This window comes from Trichosurus vulpecula, chromosome 3, assembly GCF_011100635.1.
Source record: "Trichosurus vulpecula isolate mTriVul1 chromosome 3, mTriVul1.pri, whole genome shotgun sequence".
NCBI lineage: Eukaryota > Metazoa > Chordata > Mammalia > Diprotodontia > Phalangeridae > Trichosurus > Trichosurus vulpecula.
Genome location: NC_050575.1, coordinates 287,967,371 through 287,986,537, shown reverse-complemented (window position 1 = coordinate 287,986,537; position 19,167 = coordinate 287,967,371). Strand labels below are relative to the sequence as shown.

The 19,167-nt window shown below is 36.8% G+C and overlaps 1 protein-coding gene across 6 annotated transcripts in view; it reads left to right on the top strand.

Annotated features, from left to right (window-relative positions):
* Nucleotides 1-9,395, top strand: part of BCL2L11 (BCL2 like 11) — a 52,936-nt gene extending 43,541 nt beyond the window's left edge. For all 6 annotated transcript variants that reach the window (XM_036750805.1, XM_036750810.1, XM_036750809.1 and 3 more), the window contains one exon: nucleotides 4,769-9,395. In XM_036750805.1, coding sequence (XP_036606700.1) covers nucleotides 4,769-4,870 — 102 coding nt within the window. In that variant the 3' untranslated portion in view covers nucleotides 4,871-9,395. The remainder of the gene's footprint in view (nucleotides 1-4,768) is intronic.
* Nucleotides 9,396-19,167: the final 9,772 nt, after the last annotated feature.

Sequence of the window (19,167 nt, the reverse complement as noted above, 5' to 3'; positions counted from 1 at the left end):
CTATAAGGGGCAAATAGTATTATTGGCAGTAAATGAGTTTAGGGGGCAATAAGAAGAATGAATGAATCAAGCCATTTATTAATTGCTTACTACGTGCACTGTGCCCAGGGCTGGGGATACACACAGGAAAACAAGATAGTTCCTACTCTCAGGGAGCTCAGAAGTAAATGGGGGCAACAACACATGGGTGTCATTTGCAAGTTAGTTAGAGTGGGTCTCATTGTCCTAAGGGGAAGCAGCAAAGTAGATGGCAAATCAAATTCTTTACTGTTATTTCCGCTGATAATTTTACCCATTTCTGATATTGAATCATTTGATAGTGCCAAAAACTGTTAGTGACAAGAACTGGGTCTTCTTCAGTAGCCGTGGGTATTAAGGAGGCAGGGACTGCAGCCCTCTGAGAGACAGTTGCCTAGCCTCATTTCTAGCAGGGTTGCTTCCTTGGATAATGACTGGTGGGTCTGGACTGGAAGGAGGACTAAGGTGCCTTCCTGATTGGTTAGTCTGTGTTATTAATGTTGCTTATTCACTCAGAAAAATCATTGATACATTGAATTTTTCTCTACTAGTCTCAGAGAACCACTAATTTGTACCAAAGAGAAAAGCTAATAAAGTCTGACGGAACAAGTATTCATTTTTTAGTTTAAAGAATAAAGGACTAAATTGAACTTAAGGTAAGGAGGGATGGAATGCGGTGATAGAGAAAAGATGTAAATTTCAGATAGTCTTTGGAGGGAAGATTCAAGTTATTTATTTTGTTCTTTCACTTTGTTTTAATTAGTAAACAGGAAAATAGAGATGAATTAAAATTTTTGTGTTTTTCATCCAGTGTTATCTTTTTTTCATGCAGTGATATTATTCAGCCTTTGAAAATATCAGTATGATTTATAGCATTTGTACTATGAAGGATGGCATACAAACAAAGTGAATTTTTTACAGCTGGTCTTTAGTTAAATGTGGATTGGTCTGAATAAGTAATTTAGGAAATCTTTGGTTTATTTAGGAAAAAAAAAATCCTTGTTCAGCCTATAAAATTCTAGTGTTTCCAGTGCCATTTCAGTCATATATCAGGTGGCAGTGATCATCCATTCAGTATTTTTGCTCATTCTTTTATTTCCTTTTTACTTCATTTTATCCTAATTTTTTTTCTTTGGGGAGTAGACTAAAAGTCCTAAAACTGCATGTGGATATGAAACTCTTCCAAGTGCCCACAAAATTATATATTTAACTTGCTTCTCTCTCCTAAAAATGTATTTATGCTCCCTTTCCCCTCTCCTCACTTCTTTATATATTCAGTAAGAAGATTACATCTTTGTATATCAAAAAAAGAAAATTCCCAGGAAGAAATTAATACTCTCAGGAAATAAAAAGTAAATATAACTATCCTCTTTTTCTTTTGATAGTGATTTCTAATTAAGGTAGGAGACATTAATTCTGTAATCCATTAGGTTGAACAGAAATTTCAGTTCCTGCTAATGATAAGAATGACATTTCTTAGGGCCTTATTAATGTTTTTTTGTTTTCTGTACCCAGGTGTACCTTAAGTATGTATCCACTTCCATATTGTCAGTGTTGGAATATAGGAACTGACCTGGGTACAATAAATTTAAAAGCTACAAAATTCATGAGAGATAGCTTGACATAGAAGATACAGAGGCCAAGCCTTGGGAGTCAGGAAGACTTAGGTTTAAGTCATTTTTGACCATGAACCAATGTTACTATGAACAAGAAACTTCTCTCGGTATTTGAAGTGACTCTTGAAGATTGCAAATTATAAGTAAGATGAGTTGCCTATCTGCAGTGGGGGAAGGAATTTCTACACCAAGAGTTTCCTAAAGTGATGAAATCACAGATGTGGTCTTCTAACCCTCCACCCCACCCTCCCCCCTCAAAAAAATATTGCTTACCATCTAGTCATGTTTTAGTAAAGATCTTAAACATTAGGCAGCTAGCAGATTTTAACCAGTTGTGCTAGCTAGCTATCCATTTATCCATCAAGGATTTTCTGAGCTGGGTGGTAAGAGTTCTTGATTTGAAAGTGTTTGTTTCCTAAGTTGAATCCTGTCCAAATGTAATTATATATTAAACCAGCTTAAGGGGTTTTAAATTGTCTGAGTAGTATTTCTCTTTTTGAAAGTATTGGCATTCTCTTCCTTCCTGATTAAATCATATTCCTTTACTTGTGATGTTTTGGGGGTCCTGGTTATATTCACTTTCATCAGATCCATGTATTTACTATCTTTGGTTTTTAAAACTCTCAACATGGCAACCTTGATAATTTTGGGACTGTTCAGAAGCAGCATGTATTTATTTGTATGAACACATTTATTGCCCAGAAACACTTTAAATGGAGATCAGAAACTTCTATGGCTTAGAGGCAATTTTCTTAAAATGGATTTCTTTAACCATTTCTGAACTCAGCCATCATTCTATGCCAAGTATTCTTTAGTTATAAGCAAAATTCCTTTCTCCTTTTGAACATTGATTATTGAGAAACTAAGTCTTCTTTTAGTAACAGTATTTTTGTTAATCTAGGCAGTGTGGCATGGTTTCAAGAGCTTTGGGATTGGAGTTGAAGTCAGCTTTGAGCCCCAGCTCTGCTACTTTTGCCAGCTGTATAACCTCAGGCAAGTCATTTAGTCTCCCTGGACTCTCAAGTTATTCACAGGTAAAATGGAGCTGTAGCATCAATACACATATTTCCCATCTCATTATTGTGAAGAGCAAATAAGATAACAAATGAGAGAGTACTTTGAATACACTGTAAACCACGATATAAATATGAACCATTATTATTATAATTTCTAATAATGAGCCACTTGTTTTGGGGACAGGTGCTGATGTTTTGTTGATTGGCAGTTCTTGACCATAAAGAAACAAATCAGCTGCCTAGTAGCAGAATTAAATTCTTAGCTATTGTACCAAATAAGTTTATTTTTTAGCAGTGCTACAGTGGACAGCTTTGGCATAATAACTCACTTGCTCAGACATTTCCTATCTTTAAATGAGTGTTTTGAGATTATCAGTGAGTTCAAACTTAGTTTATAGTAAATCTTAGTTTTACTTTGACTAAGTGTCTCAGCCTATTAATATTCATTTCAACTTAAAATTAACCTACCATCAAATTACTCTCACATACTAAAAGCAATGTAATTTTGAAAGTTAAATCAAAACAAAGCAATCTTGTGTGCAGAAAGATAAAAATCATAGACTGTGGTTAGAGTGCCTCTACAGGAATTGCATACATAAAGTGATTTCCTCCCATCTTGTTAGGGAGAGGCAAAAGGGAAATGCCCAGGCCTTATCACAATCCCATTATGTCAAACTAGAGCTTGAGAGCTCATGTAAACAGTTTAGAGAAGGAAAATCCAGTTGCAGCTGGTGTACATTTGCATTGTTTTAAATCTTAAAGGTGCTCACTACTCTCTAAGAATAGTTACTCTATCTGGTGCAAGACAAGGGTGAGTCCTGTGACAGTGAATTGGAGTCATTTAAAAGAAACCCCTGTCTGTAGAGTCTAAATGAGAATTTTCTTCACTTGGGTGCAATAAAGAAGAGGGTATTTGTTATCTTTACATGGTATTCTAGGTTTCATCTTTGGGTTACCCAATAAGGAAATGGCCAGACTTCATACTTTTAACAATGAAAACTCTAGATTGCACTTGTGCATGTGAAGACATGTTTACCAACACTTAATTATTTTACAAAGTGGAAGCAACCCAAGGGAGAAGACCCAAATTTGCTTCTGGAAACCTTAAAATAGTTTTTACGTGTTCCCTAAAATTTCTTAACAGGTTGTTGAATGCTTCTGGAGTTTCTCAGGTTGAAATAAATGATGATCACTGGAAAAAATGCAAAGAGCTCTTTTTTTGCAGTTTTTCCCTTGGGGTGGGAAAGAACGAAGGTAGCTTTATGTGTCTTTTCTGTTCATATTGTGCACCAATCTTGACCAAACAGTGTTTATACAGGTGGAGTCACTTGAGAGCAATTAGAGGTTCACTAGTTCATTAGTTCTGGCACAGATTGTCTGTAGCTTTATTTAGCTTCTTAGGGCAAATTACACCAAATCACTGGTTTCTTAAATAAATTATAGCTACCAGAAGTCACCCTTAGGGGAATCTGAAACTTTTTTTTTTTGAGTCAACAATTTTGACAATGGTAGAATTATACCCAGAATGTACCATAAGTTACTTTTTCTTCTTTTCTCTGTCTTCTATCCCCTTTTAATCTGTTATAAACACCATTACATTATACCAGGGTTTTTCATGCTAGGGCTTGGGACTCTCTAAAGAATTTAATGGAGCAATATTAAGAGGGTTGGAAAGTCTGGTGTCCCAGTGCAATGAAGTTTTACCCCCATGTAAACTGAGAGAAATTTCTGTTCCACCAACTAAACTTTTCCCCTCTTAAAACTCTCTGAACCTTGACTATCATCTGAATTCATATGAGAGAACATGATGGCAGCACAAGCCCCCTCAAAAAATTGTGGACTCTAGTGGGTTTTCTATATCTGTGCTTTCCCTTACATTTGTCTTGCAGATAAATGCAGTATGCTCTTTGTTCTATAATAACCACCCTATATTGAGGGGGAAACTTATTAACCAAAAAGTAGAAATGACTGCTGAGAAGGTCTCAGTGCCTTCACTTTGATATTATAGTAGATCTTCAAAATGTAACTCTGAGAAATTTAAAATGGAGGGAGGGGATGATGAAATCATTCTGTATCCAAAAAGTACAGTACTAAATGGTTTGTCTCTGTTTGTTGCAGGGGTTTTTGGATAATAACTATCAAGCAGGAGGTGACCAGCACCAAATGGTTATTTTACGCTTGTTACGTTACATCATCCGCCTTGTTTGGAGAATGCAGTGACGATTCTTTGAGAAGGAAGGAGTGCACGGAAATTTTTACTTGCTATAAGTCATCAAGTAAAAGTACCACTTGCATCTTCATATAATTACTATGCAATCAACAGATTTTTTCCCTAAAGGACAGAAGGGCAGTAGGACTCCACATTTTTTGAAGACACTTGTACATGAACTTGAAAGTGGATTTTGTTCATCACATGACAAAATTTTATAAAAGGGAGATCATTGTGAATGTAGATGATGGATTTTTAAAAAATATATCAATCACCATTCTTTGAAGCAGGATTTTATGCAAGAGTGGTGTTTACATTGGTGTGTTTTTCAACTTCTTTAATAAGAAGGGACAAATTTTCAAAAAGGAAGTGGAAACTTTTTGACAAACTCACAAATGATTTTTGTACTAGATTTTAAAGAACCTGTTGCTTAGTCTCAAAAGAGGATGATGTATATATCCTGCAGTGGAAACTGAGCCAGCTAATTTGTAAGCTGCCTTAGTTTATTTGGGGTGGGGGGGATTATTGTACAGTTTACTTCTCTTTTCTTTTTAGCAGGGAGAAGTGTGTCTCCCCTGTTGTTCTATCCTCTTTATTCTGTACTACCTTTATGCCAAAATCAGCATAATAAAATGGAGCTGGTTAAAAAGGGGTAGGTTGTTAACCTATGCCAGCATGCTTCTCTCTTTGTAAATACCTAACCTCCTCTTTAAATTTATTTGCATCTGTGGCAGACTTCAGGCTACCTTTGAACACACTCTGTCTTCTATGAGGAGCTTCAAGATTTTGTAGCCAATTAAGATTCTTAAAGATCCAAATAGGTTCCAAGTTAATTAACATGTTTAAAATTAAGTATAATAGAATTAAAATAATTTTACCCATATTGGTCTTGGCAACAGTTCTGGATGTTGGTTTTTTTTTTTTGTTTTTTTTAAAGATCAGCCTGGACAGTATTTGTTTTAACTTATTTTAATGGATGTTTGCTTCAGAAAGTCTGAGGAGGCTGAAACAATAAAAGAAACAGAATAATTGAGTCTCTTGGACTTTTGGCTACTCTTAATAGATTGTTGATGCAGGGATGAAATGCTGTAGTTGTAGAATGCCAGGTGAGCTTAATAGAAAGAGCCAAGAGTTTTCAGTCACCCCTCACAGAGACTTGATTGATTGCATGACCAAAAGTTTGAGTCCTGACTGCCCAATGATGTAACTAAATAGGAAATGCCTTGCCAGCTGAGGTGATAATGGAAGAAGCTCCTTCAGTTGACAGGTTTAAAGACTCATCAGTGAGATTTTCTCTAGAATCCCACTAACTTAGGATGCCTAATATTCCCAAAATCAGATTCCTTCGGAAGTACAGGTTTAATTCTGGTTTCACCAGTACCATAGAAAAATTCAATTGGGCACAATTATGAAATGTTCCAATATATTTAATGTCTCAAGCCATCTCTAAGCCTCTGAGTGCCAATTTCTTTCTTACCTTTTAGTTTGACAGGTAGGTTTTTAAATGTATTTTGTGCACTGGTCTTCAATGCCTCATCCATGGCAGGTGCAGTTCTTTAGATGTGATCCTATTCCTGATTACTCTTTTTTCATCTTGAAATCACCACATAGGACTAGGAGAAAACAGAGTAAATCTAAAGAGGTTTCTGTTTATTTTTAGTTGATTTCAGAGGAAAAAGGTTCATGGAGTTTGCATTGTGTATCCACAAGTGGGAGAGGGAGGTCAGATGGCTTGGGAGATTGTTTCATGAACCCCACTACTTTTTCAGGGTGAAAAGTCAGCCTTCTGAGCAACTTTTTGTTTCAAAGTTCTTTTTGAATTGTCAAGTAAGATTCAGTAGTGCCAACAGCTATCGTATTCTCTTTTGTCCCTTAGAGGATCCAGTGTTCCTGTAATTCTGCTTAACAATTGAAGAAAAAATATGTTGAATATGTGGTTTTGTAATTACCTCTTTTTTTTTTTTTTTTTTGGTATATCCATCTTTACCATATATTCGGAGGAATTTTTTTCTTTCTCTTATGCTGAAGGATACTTCTTTCCCTCTTAGTGATTTGGAATTAGGTTCATAGGAATTGTGTTGAATTTCAGCTGTGGTTTCTTGAATTAGTCTTGAAACCTTATTTAGTAAGGTCACATTGTCCGTTGGTTATGAGAACGAAAAGAGACTATAACAGAAAGTATTAGAATTTGTGTACCTTGCTGGACACACCAAAGATGTTTGGTTCCACCTGAATCCCCTACTTGGATATCTATGATCATATGCTAATTTCTGCAACTGGAGCACTTTACTTCTGTTTCTTTTAACTATACATCTCCCCTTGGAGTTGGAAGCAATGAAATTAAAAGGACGTTTTTGTAAGGCTCTGCTGGCCCAGTGCCCCAGTGGGGATTCATGTCCTTTCTTGTACATTTACCTCAAGCATGGTCATGCAACAGGTTTGCCTCCATTGCTTCAGGCTGATATAAATAAGCCTAATGATGAGCTAGAGAAATTCTATGAATTATGGAAGCAGTAAAGGACAGGATGTTGGCACCATGAGTTTGAGAGAGAAATACATTTCTCTGTACTGTATCTCTTAGAGATCACGATGCCTCCTGCAGTATACCTTGGGTATACTTTTTTTAAAGACAGAACTAGTTCCACTTTTTGAAAACTTAATGCGGGTTTTGTGCCTTGACAACCTCTGCCCACGTTGGGTTTGTAGTAAGTCTCCCATGGCATAACACTGAAATGCAATAAATAAGCAAAGGTCAAAATACTTAATTTCACAAGCAATTTTTCAGATAATATATCCCTTCTATCCTGCCAAAACTTTATGAAGAATTTTCTTTGGTTGTGGAGAAACCAGTTTAAATTTCTTCTGATATAAAATTTGTATAAAATTTTTCCCTCATTTCCTCCCTTTAACCCCTCTTCTATTTTATTGTAAATATTTGAATATTTATTAGATTAGGACATCTTTACTTTATCTTATCAACTGAGCCAAATGTCTGTGTGCAATTGTGTGTTGTTCTTTTGTCTTTTCTGTAAGATTTTGTAAATAAGTAAAAATCACTGTTTTCTAAACCTTTTTTTTTAGAATTGACATTTGTAAATATGTAGATTCTTTTCTGTGTAATGTGTTCTACTGTTTCATAATGCTGTAACTTGTAGAAATATTGTATATTTATTTTCTGCTTATTTAATTTCTCAAGTTCTGTAAAGTTATGCATTCCCTTTCCCTCCCCCAGATTATCCACAGAAGTAGTGATTGATCAGTTCAGTGCACTGTCTCTTTCAGTGCTGTCCGTATGATTTTTCTACGGTGGTCCTCCAAATTTCATTCTTCCTCACTTTACTTTTATTAAACTTTTAGGCTTTGCCAATCACGATTTTTAATGCTGAGGGAGCTGATAATAGCCAAATGCTGGAATCTACTCAAAGCATTAGCTGTTCCAGTTGTAAACCATAGCAGAATATGTTTGTTCTAAGCCCCATCTTTAGGCACAAAAAATGTTTAGCATTTCAGAAAAGTTCACTGCCGTTGACTAGTCAGGGTTGAGAAAAACAAAAGAATGATCAGATTATAAAGGTTGCTGAAGTCTGGCGTCCGTTGGATAAGTAGATAGGTGATAAGCTACCTTGTTTGGGTCCCCTGGCTTTTTTTCTCCTTCATTTGTTGGGAAGGAAACAAGACTGGAACCGTTTTTGGCCCTTGGCCTTGTCACCCCAGCCCACCTACTGGTAGCAGGCTGACGGGATATAAGTTTACTTGTTTAAAATCTTGCTTGTGTGCTTTACTTTGCAGTTGGAACGTGGTTCATCCTTCCTTCCCCTCAATGGAATAGCAATCCATAGCATTCCTATATTCCTGTTAGTTTGGCCTTGGTTTAATTTGTTTTTCCCTCAAAAGAGATGATTTTGAGTCCAAATGAAAAATCTTTAATTGGCTGTTAGGATGTGATAAGTTGTGAATGTTTTAAGAAAGCCTGTTTCCTTATAGGCTCCGTATACAACAGTGAAAAGCTCTGCCTTTGCTGCTTAGCCAGGTGCCTACATGTGTGTCTATTACTCGGCACTCATACACATGATGTGTGGGAGCTTTGGTGCAGGCGCACAGGTAAATCAGCTATGTAACTTGATTTTTACACATACACGCATTTCCTTAGACAAGAAGCACTCTCAAGTTCTCATGTAAATAACCTGACTACTTAGGTATTTTTTTTGGATTTCAGAGGATCTAAACATTTCGTACCCTGGTTTCAAGACCACTAATACTGTATACTAACTCATCAGGTACCTATATGTACATAGCACTGATCTGTAATTTAGACTGATTAATCACTTACTTTGTTTCATAGGACCCAGCATATGTAGCATTTTTATTGCAATTTCCCTGGCTTACTTGTGTTTTGCACTGATGAATTTTTTGACAGGGTAATTGTCACCTTACTTGTGCAATACTGCTGTAAATAATTGCAGATTTTTTAAGGAAAAACTCAATCTTTTATGTTCTTTAATAATGAATTTTATATAAATAAAACCTTCAACTACTTTTCCTGTGTGGTATGGATTGACTCACTTAATTTAATCAAATGAGAGGTGGTGGGGTGGAGAAACTGTATGTTGGAATTGTGTTTGGTTGTACATAAAACTAGGTCCCTGTTAGTGAGAATAATGAAACTGTGAAGTGGTCACATGTATTCAAATCTGTACTGTTTGAAATTATGATTTATAATTAGTGCCAACCCAGTGATAAATATACATTGTGAATTTTAGTGATGCTACTACTTCACCAGATTCATTATTCACATTAATTGGGACTGATGGCTGTATGTGCTTTACACTTTAACTCTCACATTTATATAATTATTCATGGTTTAAAGAGCACTTTGTTTATAACAACATCCTACAGTAAGGTAGTACATTTTTAAAAATCTATGAGGAAACTGAACCACAGAGAGACCATGTAACAGTCAAAGCTGGGAATTGATTTCCCAGATGTCTTGACCATTTCCCACGCCATGCTGCCTTTGAGGGGGGTGGGGGGTATAGAACTAACACACTGCTTCATCTTTATTCCAATCAGCATACCAAATACTTTGAAATGTAATACACACTACAAATATACCAGGCTATACTTCTAAGGAAAGATGATATAGTGTTGTTAATAATTCTATATTGGGGAATAGCCTAAAACTGGTTCGTAGCTTGGTGTTTCTACCAATCTACATCTTTACTGTGGTAGTTTAAGCTTTCTCCCAAAGTTCTCGAAGTTCTTATTTTGTTCTAGTCCAAAATTACATTGTGGCTTAACTTTAGAAAGAAGTCCTACCCTTCCTTGCCTCCTCCCCTTCTGCTATGCATAATGAGACTTTGTAAGTATAATCACTACTTGTCTTAAATAAAGTCTTGTGACTGCCACTCTATAGCATTTTGTTTATTGTTGTTAAAAAAAAGTGGCGTTCAGGATATGAATTAAACCCAAGATGTGCGGGAGAAACTGAAGCCTGGCAAGTTTGTAAGAAAAGTTTTTGGAATTTTTTTGGTCTGATACTCAAATCACCTGGTTGACTACCAGATGCCTTGTTTTTGGCCAAAGCTGTTCATGAAGACCATCCACTAAGGCATGGAAAGGTGTCTGTCTCAGTGGTGAAGGAAATACTCAAATTGAAGAAATAATGTTTCATTATGAATAATTGAGGCAAATGGTAGAAGAGTACTGTATTCCTCAAACCTTAAAGAGGGTTAAATACTGTAATAGTACAGTTATCCCTTCCACAATGCGACTTTCCATGTTGTGGTTTTGATATATTGCAGGTTGGCGTAAGAAATGAAATGGGAATTTTCTGGAAGTTTTGCAGAAGACAAAGGCCAGCAGGCAACACAGGAAAAGTTTAGAAGCTCAGAAATTTATTTTTCATATGTTATTTTTACCTAACATTGACCTACATATAGCCTGTGACCAAATACTTAACCCAAATTTTATAAGAAGGTATTGTAAACACCTCATAAACGAAAAAGGAAAAATTCAGACTTCTTTGGTATAAAGGGAGGGTTAAAAAATTTTACATGGGTTTTCTAGATCACAGGGGCACCATACGCCTAACTCTCATGATGTGGAAGGGATAATTGTGTTGCAATTTAGGCACATTAGGGAGAAGCAAGAAATTGAAACATTTATTAAATACTTAGGTACAGGGCATTTTACTGCTCAGACCACAAAGATAAAATAGTTCAGGGTGCTTGCTTTCTACTGAAGCGGGGGAAAAGGAGATGAAGCATGAGCCACCAAGAAGTAAATAGATTTATCTGAAGTTATTTCAGGATGGAGTAATTGCTAGCAATTACAACTTAGAGGAAATAGCATGTGAGCGGTGATTTGAAGGAAGCTGGGGATTCTAAGATGCATTCTAGTCATGGGGCACCTAGGGTGCAAACAGCCACAGGCCACTTTAATCAGAGGACAAACTATAAAGTATCACTACTTCTCTAAGAAGTTCTTAGTGCTTTGGGGATGTTAATATATACGCTAACAAGCTACAGAATTTGTTCCCGTTGCTGTAGAATGGGAAAATTGCTTATGACTTTGAGCAAATCATTTCATATCTATCCCTGCCTCAGTTTCCTTATCTGTAAAGTGAAGAAATTAGACTGGATGTCCTTCAAATTCCTTTCCAGCTGTAATTCTAGGCTCCTGTGAGATTAGGCTATTTTTATCCAAGATTGTAGACTAATAAATTACTAAATAGGAATAAAGTCAGCTGTCATTCCTACGCCAGTTATGTTTAAACACATTAGTCTGCAGATTAGAGCAAAAAGGATTGGGGGAGGGGTGAAGAGAGGGAAACAAGCACAGGGGTTTTAATATTAACAGGAGCAGTCTGTTTTATGTCTCTCTTTGACAATTAAGTCATACAAGAAGGACTATAATTCACCATTTTATCACCTATTTAAGACAAGACTCCAGTCTGCTACATGCTGCCGCAGGCATTTGTATCATCAATTAAATTCAGTTTGGGGACTCTTTGAAGTTACTGACATTTAAAATATTTCATGTATTTAGCCTAGAACGTGATTTAAGTCATTCCTGAAGATTTACAAGTAAAAGGTTTTTCTTGACAGGCAGAAAAGTAGCTGATGATATTAAATATTGTTTTTAAATTTAGTGACAATAAGATAAAAAAAATCACAGTTCATATAAAATTCTCATCTGATAGAAGTCACATAGTCTGATGTCTCACCCTTCCTATATCAATCAACCACAGAATTAGTAATGAACCTCTTGTTTTAAGTGTAGTGTTTCCAAAGTGCTGTGTTGCCTTCGGGAAGCCTTCGGCACACTCCAGTTTTCCTGGAGCATTAAGCACATTAATTGAGGAAACTTACATTCTTGTTTTCTTGCCTATCCAGGAGAATCCTAGGTCACAATTTTCACAGCTCCAGAAAAATCAGCTGCAATTAGATGCCCTGAGTTCCTTGCCCAAACAGCACAAGTTGTTTGTATTCAACAAAGAACAGCCCAGCACCGTGTGTAAATAAGGGCTGATTTCTTCAGGGATTTTTCAATGAAAACAATAAAATTCAGGCCTTTGAGCGGACTTAATATACAACAAAGTCCTGATTAGTGCAAATAACAAATCCTATAAAGTGGTCCCACATTTAAATTTATTAATATTTTAGATTTAGAGCTGGGAGGGACCTCAGAACCATCTAGTTTAACTCCATTTATTTTTAATACTATTTTAAGTTGATAATTATGTAAAATATTTCAACTTATAATATTTTAGGTTATAATTATGCAAAATACAGTCATTGCTTTCAGCCCAATGGAAATAATGCAATGTGAATTTTAATAATAGGACTACTTCATAGGATTCATTGTTGATACTAACTGGCATCTAGCTGTATTTAAGAAAGACCAGAAGCTTGAATGGCCACTTCTCAAGCAGAGCAGTGAGGATTCCTTTTTCAGGACTGCGCTCGACTAGATGATTCATGAATTCCTTTCCACTTTGAAATTCTGTGATTCTGTGGCTGTAACTTAAGAAAAACAGAAATGGATAAATACTGGTTCAGTTGAGGATGATTACTTGTGGTAGTAGTACAGTCTTGCTTTAAGCCTTAACACTCCCAAATTAGCCCTGCCTTTATAGCAAGTGAGTTTTTAAAAGACATTTTTTTCTCCTCAAAGATTAATCCATATGGGTATTTTATTGAGCACCAATAAAATAAACCCTAGATAAAAATTATACCACCTGATCAGCATACAGAGAAACACAATTATCATAGTATAGAAGAAAGAACTCTAATTCTGGAGTCAGAGAATCTGGGTTCATATCTTGCCTCAACACTTATCTGTGTGACCTTAGGCTGGTCACAACCTCTCTGGATTTCAATTTTCTAATATGTAAAATGGATTTGAATCAGATGGTTCATGAGGTCCCTTCAAGCTTAAATGTAGGATCCTATAATATAATATATATATTATATGTTTATAATATATATTATGTAATATAATATATATTATATAAGACAATATAATTTAATATGGGGCTTGCTGTCCCCTAGAAGGAAGGAGGAGATTGGGGGTTTCTCAGAACAACATTGAAAAGAAAAAATGACAGGTCACCTGTTCACTTCCCTTTTTCTTTGGGGAAAGTTTTATCAATAGCTCAGCTTTCCTCTCAATGACTATTTCCTGTAAGGTATATCTATGATAACACATTAGACTGTAAATAAGATTGATTTCTTTAGTTTACTCCCCGAAAGAACTTGTCAAATGTGCTAAGTGAAAATAACATCTACAACACAATTGGAAGATGATGAAAGTTCTTCCCTGATGCCTGGCCTGGTATCAGGGAGTTACAAGTGACAGTACTGAGAGAGTGAAATGAAATAAGTTTCTGCTGTTATTTCCTTAAAACAGCTAAGATATTTCAAAATAAGCATGTCATACGTTTTAGCCACAGGCTAGACAAGATCAAACTTAGTCACTTCTGAATTCATTTTCGAATCATAGTTTAAAGTTCAATTTTCACATAGGTTAAGTGGTTCTAATAACCATAAACCTATAAAGCAGTGTGCTTTTCCACTGTCCTGACTCATCCTGACCCTGTGTTAAACATGTAAACAATCCCAGCTTCTGATTGGACCAGGCTAACACATCAATCATTCCTGGGATTCCTGATTACCAACTTAAATCCTTACCTAATATCAGGTTAGAATTTGGAAACTCCTTGACCTGAGTCTGGTATCAGTAAGTGACCTGGCGCATTTCCCCACCACATCTGGGTCTGATTAGGGATGTCCCCTCCCCTCAATAGTTCAAAAATCAATTTCTACATAATAATGATATCAAAATACAAGAAACAAAAATAGAAAAAGACATTCCAGAAAACTACAAAATGCATAAACTATCTGGGGATTGATGTACCAAAACACATAAAAGACTTATAAATTTAATTACAAAGTGCTACATAAAGAGATAATGAACAACTTAAATAGCTGGAGGAATATTCAGTGCTCATGGTTAGACTGTGCCACTGATGAGGGCACAGTCTCTGGGAACCCCCTTGAACCTGGAATACAGTCTCTGGGAGCCCCCTTGAACTGTCCTTGAATCTTCCAACTGGATCCGGCCTTCCCCTAAGGCCACAAGCCTCACATTATCTTTAGGCCCAAATCTCTACCTAGCCTCGCCCTTTGTTGTTCAGCTACTTCCCACCCTTAATCCCATTACCTCACCTTGCCCTCCGTGGACTTCCCCTCAAGACCCTCCCTAAACCCCTCCTCTAGTCACCCCAGACCACCCCTCAATCCCTCCTACAACCTTTGTGTATATAATCTCCATCTTGCCTCCATGAAGGTGCTCAGATTCAATCTAATCCAGTAGGCTGAATCTGGCCCGCTTGTGGAAACAGGTGTCACAAGGTGGGGGGATTTCTTAAGACAGCCCATTGTGGTGAATCCCTAATAAACTTTGTCTTTTCCCTTGGCTGAGAAGGCTTGAGTCGAATTCTTTCGGCAGGACCCGGTGCGTCAATATTTTGGGGTGTCGATTACCCCTCAACCTTTACCTCTTCACCACTATAATAAAAATTCCATTATTTCCAAAGTTGACACTTTTAATTTTATACCAATCAAATTACCAAGGGGATACTTTATAGAACTTGAGCAAAATAATACAATTCATTTGGAAAAGTAAAAAAGATCTAGAATATCAAGGGAAATGATGAAAAGAGTCAGAGGTGAAGGGGAAATGGCACTTCTAGATCTCAGACTATATTATAAAGCAGTATTCATCCCAATCATCTGGTATTGGTTTACAAAAGCAAAAAGGTAGATCAAAAATAGAGAACTCAATGTACAGACTAGACGGGAGAATCAGAAACAATGGAACTCAATGACTCAGTGTTTGATAAAGTGGAAAGCAAATTACTGAGGCTGGGAAAGCTCCTATTTGATAAAAACTGTTGGGAAAACTGGAAAGCTGACTTGCAGAAATTAGGCTTAGACCAACACCTTATACCATATTCCTCAATGTATTCTAAATGAAAACATGACCTTAATATTAAATATTATGCTATTAAAAAATCAGAAGAGAAACATCCTATACCTCTCACAGCTATGGATAAGAGATGTATTTTTAACCAAACAAGAGATTGAGGCTATGACAAAAGATAAAATAGATAATTTTGATTATTTGAAACGGAAAAGCTTTTGCACAGACAAAATTAACACTCCTAGGATAAGAAGGAAAGTGGTCAAATGGGGGAAAAAATCTTTGTATCAAATTTTTCTAATAAGGGTTTAGTTTCTAAGGCATATACATATATGTATTATATATATACATACACACACATACATACATATATTCTTCAATTAAATAAGTGGTCAAAGGATAGGAACAAAATGTTCTCAGAAAAAGAATTACTAAGTACTCATTATGACATGAATGTTCCAAATCATTAATAATAAGAATAATACAAATCGAAACAAACCTTCAGCTTTTATTTCATACCCTGAAAACTGGCAGATGACAAAAAATGACAGTAGTCAACATTGGATGGGGTTGTAGAATGATAAAGTCACCAACACATTATTGGTGGAGCTGTGAGATCATAAACCATTTTAAAAAGCAATTTGGAATCATGTATATAAAATGACTAAGATGTTCATACCCTTTGAATCAGAGACACCATTATGAGGCTTATGATCCAAGGAAGCCATTGATAAGAAAGTCCCCATATACATCACAAAATGTATAACAGCATTTTTTTTTTGATAGCAAAAAATTATAAACAAAACATATGCCCATTGATTAGGAAGCAGTTAAATAAATTGTGGCACATGAATGTGATATGGAATATTACCATGCTGTAAGAAATGATTTATGTGATAAACACAGAGAAACATGGAAAGACCTACATGAACTGATGCAAAGTGAAGTAAGAAGAGCTAAGAAAACAAGGTAGGCAATGACTATAGCGACGTAAATGGAAAAAATCGCACACAAAACATCAAAAAATAAAAGTAACAAAATTATAAAGCTTAAACATGATGAGATATGAGAAGACACCGCCAGCCTCCCCCTTTGTGGAGGTGAAAGGTTCACCAGTGTTACACATTACACATGTTTTCAGATCTTTTTCAATATATCAATCAATTATGTTGACTTTTTTTTCCTCTTAAGAAAACCTGTTATATGGGATGACTTTCTGGGAGGGGAAGAGGTGAAAATGCCGGCAATAACTATGATGATGTAAGAAACAGAAGACATCAATAAAAACCTTTTTTTAAAAAAGAAAGGAATTTATTAAGTACCTAGTCTATATGCCAAGTTAGAAATCAAGGCAAACATATATATATGAAAGACAAACAGTTGTATGAGGGAGTCACAGGGTCCAGAGAGAAAAAGGAGCAGGTTTTTGCAGAACAGAGAGCGGACAGACACTGTGCCAGGCATTAGAGATACAAAGAAAAGAATGAAACTCTGCCCTTGAGGAGCTTACAGTATGGCCAGAGGAGACATGTTGATCAGTAAGCATTTATTAAGTGCCCACTACGTTCCAGGCACTGTGCTAAGCCCTAGGAAAACAAAGCCAGATAAAAGCAATAGTAGGTGGTGTAGTGAATAGAGCACCAGGCCTGGAGTCAGGAAGACCTTAGTTCAAATCTGACCTCTGTTCTAGCTGTATGAACCTGGGCAAATGACTTAATCTTTTTTGCCTCAGTTCCCTCATCTATAAAATGAGCTAGAGAAGGAAATGGCAAACTACATTACAGTATCTCTGCCAAGAAAACCCCAAATGGGGTCACAAAGAGGCAGACACGACTGAAACAACTGAACAACAAAGCAACATTCTCAAGGAATGGAGTGGAATGGAAGAGACCACATGCAAACAACTATATAAAAACAAAGGTATATCCAGAATAAATTGGCTAAATAACGGATAGATACATCAGACAAATAAATAATAACTTGACAAAGGAAAGACAATAGTATTATGGGGGGATCAGGAAAGGCTTCTCACCAGGATTCAGGTAGGATTTTAGCTGGTACTTTGGGGAAGCAAAGAAACAGAGATGAGGAGGGAGAGTATTTCAGGCATAGAGAACATTCAGTAAAATGCCTAGTGTGAAAATGGAAGGTTTTGTGAGGGAAACAGCAAGGAAGTCAGTGTCATTGGATCACAGAGTAGCTGGAGGAAAATAAGGCATAAAAAGATTGGAAAGGCAGGAGGGGGCCAGGATCTAAAGGGCTTTGAATGCCAAACAGGATTTCATATTTGATCCTAGAGGTAATAGAAAACCAGTGGGGTGGGGTTGGGGATATGACATGATCATATCTTGCTTTAAGAAGATTAATTTGACAGCTGAGTGGAGGATGGCTTCCATATATGGAGAGACAAATCGACAGGCTATTGTGATAGTCAGGTGATGAGGGCCTGCACCAGAGAGGTGGCAGTGTCAGAGGAATGAAGGAGGGTATACAAGAGATGTTACAAAGTTAAAATCCATGGGAGTTGGCAACAGATTAGATATGGCGGAGTGAAAGGGTGTGAGTAGCCAAGAATAGGTTGGGAGCATAGGTTGGGAGCCCTGTGACTGGGAGGAGGGCGATGCTCTTGACAGTACTTAGGAAGTCTGAAAGTGGGAAGGGTTTTGTGGGGGAAATTAGTTCAGTTTGGAGCCTGTTGAGTTTAAGACGTCTATCTGACATCCAGTTGGAGATGCCTACTAGGCAGCTGGAGCTGTGAATCTGTAAGTCAGGAGAAAGGTAGATCTGAGAATCATGAGCATGGACTATATATATCATTATATACAACATAGGTACATAGTTATTTTGAGGGCAAGGCTTTAGTCACTGGGAGGATCAGGAAAGGCTTCATTCTTTTAGAAAATAATATTTGAGCTGAGCTATGAATGAAACCAGGGATTTCTAAGAGGCAGAGGTGAAGAGGGAGTACATTCTGGGCACAGAAGAAAGCCGGTGAAAAGACTGGAGATGGGAGGTAGCCTGTTGTGTGTGAGGAACAGCAGGAAGTCTAATTTGGCTGGATCATAGTGTAAATAAAGAGGAATAATATGTAATAAAGCTGAAAAAGGAAGTTGGGGCCAGGGTGTAAAGGACTTTTAGTGCCAAACAGAGAAATTTATATCTGATCCTAATAGTAACAGTTACAGCAGTAGAGTAGGGGAGCAACATAGCACTTTAGGAAAAACCAGTTGGGCAGCTACGTGAAGGATGGAAAGGAAAGGGAAGAGATTTGAGGTAGGGAGACCAAAGAGGAGGCTATTTAGGCAAGAGATGATGAGATTCTGAACTAGGTGTGGAGGGAGGGGGATGAATGGAAGTAATGTTGTGGAAGTAAAAAGATTTGTCCATTGACTGGATATGCAGGGTGAATGAGAGTGAAGAGTTGAATGACACTGAACTTAGGGCGAATGGAAGGATTTTATGCTCTTAAGAGGAATAGGTAAGTGAGGAAGAGGGAGTCTATGTGGAGGGTGGGGGGTGATTTAATGTGTTCTGTTTTCGACATGTTGAATTTGAGATGCCTGTGTTCAGGCATCTCATTAAGTTCAAAATGACCATTAGGTAGTTAGTGATGTCTGACTGGAGGTCTGGAGAGAGACTAGGGCTGCAGATGTGTCTGGGAGTCATTAGCATAGAGATGATAATTAAAGCCACTTGAGCTAATGGTATAACCAGGAAAAAGAATATGGAGAAAGAAGAGAAGCAAGCCTAGGGCAGAGCCTTAGGGTACACTTACAGGGGTGTGATAGGGATGATAATCTAGTTTAGGAAAAGGACAACCAAT